This window comes from Gossypium raimondii, chromosome 8 (assembly GCF_025698545.1).
Source record: "Gossypium raimondii isolate GPD5lz chromosome 8, ASM2569854v1, whole genome shotgun sequence".
In the NCBI taxonomy this organism is placed as follows: Eukaryota; Viridiplantae; Streptophyta; class Magnoliopsida; order Malvales; family Malvaceae; genus Gossypium; species Gossypium raimondii.
In genome coordinates this window covers 59,317,565-59,329,219 of record NC_068572.1, presented here as the reverse complement: position 1 = coordinate 59,329,219, position 11,655 = coordinate 59,317,565, and the positions used below count along the sequence as shown (strand labels likewise).

General features: G+C 30.9%; 1 protein-coding gene across 1 annotated transcript; it reads right to left on the bottom strand.

The window, feature by feature from the left end:
- Positions 1 to 975: 975 nt before the first annotated feature.
- LOC105793471 (18.1 kDa class I heat shock protein) lies at positions 976 to 3,316 on the bottom strand. The gene is made up of 3 exons (XM_012622380.2): positions 3,120 to 3,316; positions 2,626 to 3,036; positions 976 to 983 (listed from the first exon to the last, which is right to left on the bottom strand). Exons 1-3 carry the CDS (start codon positions 3,202 to 3,204, stop codon positions 976 to 978), a joined length of 504 nt encoding a protein of 167 aa, XP_012477834.2. The 5' UTR covers positions 3,205 to 3,316.
- Positions 3,317 to 11,655: the final 8,339 nt, after the last annotated feature.

Below are 11,655 nucleotides of genomic sequence, written 5' to 3'. Positions count from 1 at the left end.
AGAATGCATTTGAGTTGAGAAGCACTTGTTTGAGCTTCTGACAGATGATGATGATATGTCCAAATATTACTATCGAACAATATCGGTTTACACTTTACACCACTCTAATAATGAACCAAGTTCTCGGAACTTACAATGGATTCAAGGGTGTAAGCCAAGTGGTGAATGCGGGAGGTGGAATTGGTAATTTGGTATCAACCTTAAGCTATTTGTTTCAAAGTACCCGCAACTCAAGGGTATCAATTTTGACCTACCTCAAGTCATTAAAGATGCAGTAACTTACTCATGTAATAATATTATTATGTTATAATTTTTCTTAATTATTTCAACAACGAAATTGCTAATTTTCTTTTGTGACATTACATGTAGCACTGTGCCGAAGTTATTTTCATGAAGGTTAGCATTTATAAATATATGAATCCACACACTTGTTAATGTTTGATTGATTGTTGTGTTTTTCTTTTCAGTCGATTCTTCATAATTGGGGCAATGATAAATGCATGAAGTTACTTAAAAGTATGTTAGAACGCGTTGGTGGAATCCCTAATACCAGAAGTACTAAATACAGATATTATAGTGAAAACATGTTCTTTCAGGTGCCAAAGAGAGGACCAAACAAGAGCTTAAGACATTGGCCAAACAAGCTGGGTTTCTCTTCTTTGAAAATCATTCGTCATGCTTATAATCGTTGCGTTATGGAAATTTGAAATTTGCAAAGTTCATTGATTTCAACGCTTCAGATTAATCAATCATCAGTCATCATCTCTGAGCAGCTGATCACCTTTGAAATTTTTTTTTTAAAATATTGTGTTTTATCATCACTACGCTTCCAGTTTATGCATAATTAATGTGTTTTCTTATACCAACTCCATAATTGAGCTTAAAATTTGGTCAATTCATTGTAATGAGCAAGAGGACTTAATTTTTGATAAAAGAGAGAAACGTCAAAACGTGTGTGTCTGCCAGATGGCAATCTCAAGAAGCTGCATGGCAAAACATATGTCAGTTCTTTATCATGTCTACAAGCCACCTGGGGGTAGTCAAAGTGCGCGACCTACTTATTTGCAAAGAAAAGCAAAGAAACTATAGCCCCAGCCAACTGGAGTGAGAAAACTTTTGATACCTCAACAGACGGTGAGTATTTATCATATTATTCATTTTAGTTTAGTTTAATCGTTGATATTAATTCCTAAGTTAATTAATCTAATTACTACAGTCAAATTGATAATTCAATTGATTTTTGATTTAACCGGTCCAATTGATCGGTCTAATTTAATTCAGACAATATTGATGAAAACAGAACTCACCAAAAGATAATTTTCTTAAAACTATTTCATTAAAATTCAGACTATCAATTCTTGATTCAAATGGTCTAATCGGTTGGCCTAATTTGATTAAATAAATTATTAAAAAATCTATTAAATAGAAAAATCCAACTGTCGGTTCAACCGATTTTTAATTTGATTCAACTGATTAGTATCGATTCACGAATCAACCGGTTCAACATCTTTTTTCAAATCGATATACCAATCATTTTTAATTCAGATAACTAATTTGATCTAATTCCAATAAACTTATTAAAAGTGTTACGTATTTACTTAAGAGTTCTTATGGAAGTTGTATCCCTTTATACTTCCCTCTTTCTTTGATAAGTAATTTTTAGGATTAATATATTGCTTGTATTGAGTTTAATTTCAATGTTTAATTTAATATATGAGGGTTTTTTTCTTAATTTGGTATTTGAGTTTAGTTTTAATGTCTATTTTGGTATTTAGGTTTTTATAATTTGATACTTTTTTAATCTCAATTAAATACTTAAATTTGACTTTAATTCTCAATTCGATATCTGAGCTCTTTTGTTCCAATTAAATATCTATATTTTTTTATTAAAGCACATATGTCAATTATTATTGAACTACATGATGTCATCTGATTTAAATATAAAATTAAACATTAAAATTAAAATTAATTACTAAATTGAAAAATGTTCAAATTCTAAATTAAACATCAAAGCCAAACTAAATGATAGACAAACTTGGTGATTTACTTAAAACAAATTAAAGTACCACTTGGACAAGTGTCAAAAGAGACATACTTTTTATTCAAAGAAGATAAAATTTTGATTAAATGTAAAATTATAAACTAATATAATAATACATATTAATTCAAATTTGAACTTATTAGCTTTGTTGGTAGTCTAAAGAAATTGGAAAAAGAATATTTTTAAATGGTTACGGTTTAACAAAATCAGAATATACTTTTAAACAGTTATGATTTAACAAAACCAGAATCTATCTATTGAGAATTTTATGAAACTATGCAAATTTAAGTTTGCCCCTTAGAAAAGAATATAAATAGGAAGTCTCTCTATCATGCATGTGTTCTCTTCAATCTTTCTTGAGAATTGAATCTAGTGTGGTTTTGTCGATTTTCTTTCAAGTTATTTTCCATCAGATTTTGACTAATTTTTTTATTTTGATATTTATTTTAAGAAGAGCAATACCAATTGTATTAACATTAAGGTGACGTGTGAATTTACTTCCAAAACAAGGTAGATTAAAAACACACCCTCTGTCATACAGTATGGATACATATTATATGATGCTGAAATTACAAATTTAGTACAACTTATTCCAAAGAAGAACATTGACAATATTTCTTCACATAAGCTACAACAATTGCCAAGGAAATTGCTAATATCATGATTTTCCAAAGCTAAATTTTTATTCAACTTCATTGAACAAGTTAAATATGATGTACCACTACTTGAAGCTTTATCATCATTATTCTCATCACCACCACCACCAGCAGGAGCAGAAATGGTGGGAATAATTTGTTTAGGCATTACCAGGTGAAGAATGCCATTATAGAACTTTGCACGAATTTGGGTTCGTTGATAATCTTCTGAAACTGGGAATTCTTTCCTGAATCTGCTTATTATTCTTTTCGATTTACCTTCTTCCATTAGACGTTCTCCAGAAATTTCCAAGATCCCAGAACTGTGAATTTCAACTTTCAATTGCTGCCTTCTGAATCCTACAGTAATCACTAAATTTGCTCACTTCAAGATCATTAATGGATATATTGTATGTATGTGTGTATGGATTGTGTAACTATACCTGGAAGATGGACTTCAAGCTTGTCACCGTTTTGATCCCTTCTCCATTTGCACAAAGGCTCAAAATCTTCATAAGATGTTTCCATGGAGGCCTGCTTCTTCTCTTTATGTTCTTCTTTCAGGGTTATTTAGAGGATATGATGATTTGAATTATATATATGAAATTGATTCCTTATTAGCTTTGAAAGATTGGATTTATTTTAGTTTTTCAGTACTCCATGTATGAAGAAACTGTTTTGCTTCTTATTCCTAACTTTTCTTGAACCTTTTGGCACTTTTTTTGTTTTGAGATATTCTTATTCCCCGTCGTTACCAACATGGATTCTCTCCTCTTTATTATCATATTATATTTAAAGTTGTTTACGGGATAGGTTTAAACATAATATTAATATATTTTATATTTATTCAACTTCGATCTTTGAAATAGAAATTTAAAATTTGTCCAAACCTGCTCATATTTATTTATGATTAAATTTGTTTAAACTCATATTTTAGACCCTCCATATTATTTTTTTTATTTTTATTAAATAAAATATATATATTATTTTAAATTTAAATTTTAATAATTTTATTTTTAATTTTTAAAATTTTATATATAACAAACCTAATTTTTTAGTATTTATTACATTATAGTATTTTTTAAGGATGTAGATATAATTTTTATATATTATAAAATTGTTGGTTTTAATTGGATTGATATTATAATCATTTTTATCTTTCCTTCAATGAATTTGCTTTTTTAAACAATTAGCAAACCCAATCTCCATAGCTCTTCTAGGATATTTGAGAATTCAGATTTTGTTGATTTCCCCATAGTTTAGCTTACTTTTGCACCTTTTACATTGTTACGAGAGTTGACTTTGTTTTCAGGCACCAATTTCTACACTAATATTATCTTCGTATTCCAATTATTCACCAAATAGTAGCCCGCTTGGAGTTGATAAAACTACTGATGAAGAAATCACTCTACACAGACCATCTACATTCGAAAACCTTAGGGAAAGACGAAAATTGATGTCTTCAAGGATTCCCACGGTAAATGAGCAATATATATTTGATGCAGGTTTTAATTTTGTGTAATATTTTTTATTTGTTACAATGAAAGTTTACTTGAAAAAGAAGAAGAAGAAAAAAAACTATAAACATGCTTTGGCTACATGATGAGGAATAGGATGGTAGTCAAAGGGATATAGAAAACCATAGAGACCCATGGAAGTTGTGAGCCATACAAAGTCATCTACCTGCAAATTTCCACTATTTACATCTATACTTGCTAAAATACTCAAAATCAGCATTAGTTTTGCAATCTGCATAATGTTGCATGGCTGAAGAAGTTTAGCTAACCTTTTGAATTGAAAAAAGAGCTTAAATCTCAAAAAGAAAAAAAACATTACCATGCTATGAATATTTTATTATTAAGTGAATCGCTATTAAGATTAAGATAAGTTTGATATACTTTAAGATTCCTATTGTTTATCAACACGTCCATTCTCTATTTCTTTTTTCCTTTAAAAGAATCTTTAATAGCCAAAATATATAACCACACATAGAAAAGAAGTAGGAGTCCTTAGTAGCTACTTTTCCCTTTTCTTTTCTTACCTGCCAAAGCCATTTTCCCACCACTATTTCAATTATTATTACATGTTGCTTCCTTGCTTGTAATTGCTGACTATAGGCTAGTTTAACATTACTTTTCAAAAAGCATTATTAAGAAAAAAAACACTTTTAAATTAAAATTATTGCTAAACAATATGCTTTTGGGACAAAAAATATTTTGGAAAACCTTTTTTTTTTTGACTAAAAACAAAAATAGAAAACTTTAACTTTTGCCCAAAACTGCTTTTTGGTCCAAAAGAACTTTTAAAAAGTATGGTTAAACTAACCCTAAATCAACAGCAACTTTGCAAACCATTAACTCTCATCCATAATACCAAAATTCAATCTTCGACCATTCAAAATTCTCCTATTTTCCTTTGTCGTTGGCTCTTTTGCTTCTTCAAATGGCTATTGATTGCTGCTGGTTGCTATTCAAATTGAGCCGCTTACTTTTCCATTCGTCTGTTGCTGTTTGCAACTCTTTGTAGGAAATTTTTATCTATTTAGTGTTTTATATCTAGATTAATTTGAGATTAATTATGATTATTTTAATTCTCATAAGCAATACAATAATGCATACTATTTGTGGGGATAAAAAAAATATCTCTTGTTTGGTAATCAAACAAACTAATCTTTGAATGTACAAAATTAATTTAGGGTTATAGAAGAGCTAATATATTGTTATTCTATATTCAATGTGGCAATGAAACATGTTAATTTTCATAGTATAAAATCAATTCAAGGCTCGAAAGAACTAGTATATTATTATCTAAAGAAAAAAAAAGTGATAAGTAATGCATTATGTTCTAGTCGGTCTCAAAGAAATTATTATCTTTTAAAATGATATACGTTGTAATGGATATCATATTGAGATTGTCAATAAGGAGACAGTCAATTTCTATATATTAAAATAATTATATTGGGTAAGAATTTTGTATTAAAAATTATATCTTTTCCTATAGTTTGTTCTATGCATATATTAGTATTACTAAATCGTATGCGATGGTAAAACAAAAGTTTATAATAGTGTTGCTGAATTTTATGCATGGTAAACTTGAAGTTTACTAGTCCAAATATATTAATTAGTTGGCATGATTGGTTAAACCATCACGATAAATAATGATGTGACAAAATGAGAATTTATATAGAAATTTATTAAAGAACTTGAAGATTTTTCATTTTTCAAGTGTTGCTTATTCTAAAAAAGATGGACTATCAGATCCTCGGTGACAAAAGTTGAGATTAAATCTTTTGCATTTATGAAAGAAATTATATGGACTCATTTATCCAACAAATGGATATTTTTATGTAATTTTGTAATGCATCTACAAGTTAATCACATGTGAGTTATCAACTCACAACCTATAGTTTGTCGATTACTTGTTTAATAATTTGTTTAAGAATGAACTTCTAGATTATGCGAGTAACTATTGTAAAAGTCTATTACTTATACATATAAAATGATTTAGCAAAATTAATGATTAAATGCCTCCAATTAGTAGCTAAACCATTACTTTTGAGAATAGAACTTTTTGTATATGTGTATAAGGATATGATATTTTATATGAATCAACACTTGTACGCATTATGCCATAAGTTGTGATGAATACTCCCCCATTACAATTGGTTTTTAGTTAGGAGCCAAATACAATCAATTTTAGATTTTTTTTATTTGTACAATGTATGTTCATGTTGCTGCACTACAATGCACAAAAGGAGTATTCAAAGAATGTGGCGAATATATATTAATTATGAATCTTCTTATATTATTAGATGTTTTGAACAAATTGAAGATTTAATTATGATATGAATTTATTTCTATTTTGATTTGACAATTTTCACAAGAAGGAGAGAAATAATAATTGGATGAAATAAATTGCTTGGAATGAGCTATTTCTATTGCAAGTTAACTTCTAGGATGTGCATTTACTGACTTGATAAAAATAACCAAGTATTATATACTAATTACAAATATTTTATTTTCTCAAGAGGACAATCTAATAGAACAAACGAAAGCAATGCATGCCTTAAGCATGGTAGATCAATTAGTTCCGAAGATAAAAATTATCATAAAAGATAAAAATAAATCAAGATGATCATATAATGGAGGCAGTGCTCTCGAAGAGACCCAAAATATAACTAATTATTAAAATTCTAAAAAAGATTCAGGTACCTAAAATTGAAGATGGAAATAGTGAAAGTAAAAAAAATTCAATAAGTTATGTCACTATAAGAAAATATGAAATCGTGAAAACGAAAAGTTACCGATAAATGTTTTGCGTGCAACATTATTGTTGAAATAATAAAAGAAAATGAGAATCTTGAATAAAATGTCAAGAAAAATATACATGAAATAGATAGGCCAAAATAGAAAGACGCAACTCAAGTATAATTAAAGTCTGAAAGTTTTTGGATCATTAGTCAAAACATCTAAAGGTAAGGGTGTTATGTCGGTTAACCGACTGGTTAACTGACCCGAAATGACATTAACCGAATTAACTGACCTTTCAAAATTTTTAATCGTTAATCGAATCGAAATTTTTTTCAAAAAAATTAACCGAACCGAAATTTTTTCGGTTAATTCGGTCGGTTAACCGAATTAACCGAATTACCCGAATTACCCGAATTGAATCACTACATAAAAAACATTACATAAGTCTTTAAATTTTATTTTTATTTATTAAATTATTTGTTTAGACTTTTAGACTTTAGTTTTAGTTTTAGTTTTAGAATTTTATTTTTATTTATTAAATTATTTGTAATTTTTATGATTGGGTTCGGTTGGGTAATTGGGTTGGGTTGGATACTTGGGTTTGGATTTGGTTTAGGTGAATAGTGGACCTATTTATATATTGTAATTTTATTTATTAATTTTTTCGGTTAAACCGAAAAAATTCGGTTACCCGACCGGTTTTGAACCGAATTAACCGTTAACCAAAAATTAAAAATAATTAACCAACCCCCGACCGAAAAAATTCGGTTAATCGACCGATTAACCGAATTCGGTCGGTTAACCGAATTTTTTCAGTTTTACCCGAATTTTGCACACCCCTAGGTAAAACCAGTGAGGGTACAAATGCGTAGTTTTTCAAAAACTCGCTAAGTCCATTGATTATTAAAGATGTTTTTTTTTTGTGGTGGATGCAATAAAACTTTAAATATCTTATTAGTCTTGTATAGCCCAAATTTTGCCCGGCCCAATAACCAACCCAAATAGCCCAAATTCCCAAACACTCGGGGACCAAAACCCAAATACCAAAACCCAAACCAACCCAATTACATGCCAGGCCTGATATAGCCCAAATCCAAAACCTGAAAGGCCCGTAAATTTAGCCCAATACATCTGCCCAACAGTAACCCTAGCCCAAACCATAACAGAAAAAACAAAATTTTTCAAACCTCTGGCGCCACACCACCTGCCCTCTGCCACCGCCGCACCTGCTGTTCACCTGCCTTGCCCACTTGTGCCTACAACGGAAGTGACAGCAAAAATAAAATAGAGTTAAAAATTGTAAAAAATGGCTATATAAAGCCATTTGAAACGAATGTAAAAGGGTTCCCCTTTTTTTATGAGATTGAGAAATAAAAACAAGAAATTTCAAGGTGATCGCTGTCTATTTTTTTTTTAAACTTCAATCTCTTTTTTTTATATACTAATAATAAATAAAAAAGAAAGAGGGCCGAAATGGCATACCTAGGAGGGGTGTTCTCCTACGTTAGGACGGTCGAAGAAGTCACCTCCAAGGATAGGTGACCGGAAGCCGAAAGGTTTCTTGCCTTTTTGGAGCATTTGTCAATTTTTTGGAAATTTTGGGCCCGGATCTGAGTTCAGGAGGGTTAAAAGGGCTAAGACGGAGTTTTTTAGTTTTTTCGGACACCGTAGACGGTGGGGCCAGTGTCGGTGACTTGCAGCCGACGCCGTGGCCAACGGCCGGATCTTGGACCTATATCCGGAAAGGGGAGAGAGGGCTTGAGAGAATTTTAGGGTTTTTTTTAGAAAAGTGAAAAATGAAGAGTTTTTAAAAAAAATCGATTTTTATAGCACCTAGAAACGGTGTCGTTTTGGCCTGTTTCATTTAGCCCCAAAACGACGTCGTTTCGGGACCATCCGACCCGACCCGACCTGAACCGCCTAGTATCCGCATGTTTCTAGATAAAAGGGGTTATTTACGCCTCCAGTCCTTCCGCTTTTGAGGCTATTTACAATCAGGTCTGATCTTTTTTAGTTTTTTTAATTTTGCCACAAAATTTCATCTTTCTCTCGATTTGGTCCTTAATGAAACTGTGCGTTTCGGAGGAGAAGGGAAAATTGCCCTTCTAGTCCCTCCATGTTGCTCGCGCATTCAAATAGGTCCCTTTTTATTTATTTCGAATCCGCCCCATTTTTTTGTTTTTACTTCAATTTAGTCCGTGTTTTTGACAATTTTATTGTTTTAATTAACTATTTTAATGTTATTATCATTATCATATTGCGTCATTAATCTATTAGTATTATTGTTGTTGTTGTTGTTGTTGTTGTTGTTGTTGTTGACTCATTTATATCCTTTTAAATTTCAAACTTTGTTATGCACATATATACATATATACATATATACATTTTTATATTTTTATAATTTTATTCATTTTATTTATTGTTATTATTGTTTTGCTTGATGTTTATTTATTTATGTATTTATTTATTTATTTATTTATATGTCAATTATCATTTAAAGAAAAAAAACGTTTTAGTTTTATTTGTCTACTTACTTGTTATTTTATATGTAATCGATTTGTCCCTTTTTATTATTTTTAATTGCTCGTGTTATCTATGTTCATATCGTCATATTCATTATTGTCATTTATTAATGCGACATTTATTCATATATTAAATTTAACATTACATCAATTTTACCCAAATTGTAAAAAAGAAAAATTTGAAAATAAAGGCAATGCTCGGTATTTGGGATCTTCGAGAGGATTGAGCCCTAACGTATTGGGTTCCAATTTTTTTCGTTGAATCTATACAATCGAGAATGCTCTTTAATCAAAAAACATAAATAAAAAGTTCATTATCGAGAATTCAATACGTTGTGTCCTAACGCATTGGATATGACACGTAATTTTCTCGAGATGAGGATTTTTCTAAAAAAAAATAATAAAGGCAATACTCAATGTTTAGAATTTTGAGAAATTGTGCCCTAACGTATTGGACTGCGATTTCTTCATCTGACTTAAACAATTGATTATCCTTTTAAATTTTATTGCACGAATTTTTTGACAAGCTCATTTTTGAGGAGGTGAAATATCATGCCCTAACTGATTGGGTGTGACATTTTCTCTCTCCGAAATGAGAGGGTCTTAATGGGTAATTTGATTTATACAAGTTTTTTAATACAAGGATCGTATTTTTAAAACTCTTCAAAGTTTTCAATCTTCGATACTAAGATACTAATTAATCAACTAGGTACCAATTTTGGGCGTTGCGAGGGTGCTAATCCTTCCTCGTACGTAACCGACTCCCAAACCCGTTTTTTTTAATTTCATGGTCTAAAATCGTTGTTTTAATACAATTTAATTGTTTATTAAAAACAACCACTTTTCAAGGTGGCCCGATCACACCTTATCAAAAAGGATTGGTGGCGACTCCCATATTCATTTTCATTTTTTAAAATCCAAGTCGACCCTGTTTTATCAAAAAAATGGTGTCAACAGCTTGGCGACTCTACTGGGGACCCAAAATAAGAGAGTCAAGCCACGAGTTGATTATTTTTTGTCTTTTTGTCAAAAATTGAAAACTTGATTTAAATATACGATCCTTTCGTTACATTTCATCCGTCTTTATTATGATATTCATCATTGTGGTTTATAATTACTGTGTTAGTTTAAGTTTTGGTATCTTTCTGCACATTGCATTGCATGACCATTGGTCACACCCTTTTAAGTGGGAGTGAGAAACTAATCCTTTGTGAGGTTTTCACCTTCGTGCAGGATAGTGGATCACTTTCGGGATACATCCGTACCTATGTCTTTGTTAGATTTTCATCTCCGTGCGGCCATAGGGAAATGTATTCCCCTGAACTGAACTCGGTCAATATGAGCCTATAATAGGTGAGGATCGAGGAATCTGCTGGTTCAGGTACCCTTTCTTTAGAATCGAATCACATGCAGTGAGCCTAAGAGCTTACCCTAGGTAGAATTACTCCATACCCTTAGTGGTCGACCAAGTAGATATTTTGTTTATGATTTCTTGAGTACTCTAAATTTTTGTCTTAAATGTACTGACTTATTTTGTTTTAATCATGTTTGCATGACATTTTCATCATAAAAGGTGTCAATTCGCGTTCGATTACAAAGTAGAGAGCTTGCCATGGAGAATGAATTTCTTGATAAAATGGAAGATATTGCCGTAGTCTGAGTGTGGTCAGAAAAAACGCAACTTGAGAAGGGTGATAGCTTGACGGAGGGGTACACATCAGAATTATGGGACTTCACTTATATCAGTGAAACTTAGAACAATCTCCAAGAGTTGAAAGAAATATGGGCCCATTGGGATGATGAAGTCAAACGGTTATTTTATTATAATTATGGTGATTTGTCATATTTGTTTGACATTAAGGTGGATGAGCATTTGTTTCGAGCTCTGGCCCAATTTTGGAATTCCGCTTATAGCTGCTTCACTTTAGGGGAGGTAGACTTAGTGCCTACTATAGAGGAATATACAATTTTGCTACGTTGCCCAAGGATTCAAGCAGATAAAGTCTATTCTAAAGCCGTCAACATCCCAAATTTTGTAAAGAAGTTAATGAATATCTTAGGAATGAGTGAGCAATGGGTTACAGCGCGGATCAAACAAAAAGGAGAAAGCAAATGTATTCCCTGGAAAAGTCTGCATGATTTGATTTTAGCACACCCCGATATGAAGAAAAAAGTTGATGTTTTTGCTTTGAGCATTTATGGGTTGA

Bases quoted from the DNA above. Each gene is read 5' to 3' on its own strand.
- LOC105793471 (XM_012622380.2), bottom strand. From the start codon at position 3,204: ATGGAAACATCTTATGAAGATTTTGAGCCTTTGTGCAAATGGAGAAGG. The intron at 3,037-3,119 runs GTATAGTTACAC...TGATTACTGTAG, and splicing joins GCTTGAAGTCCATCTTCCAG to GATTCAGAAGGCAGCAATTG.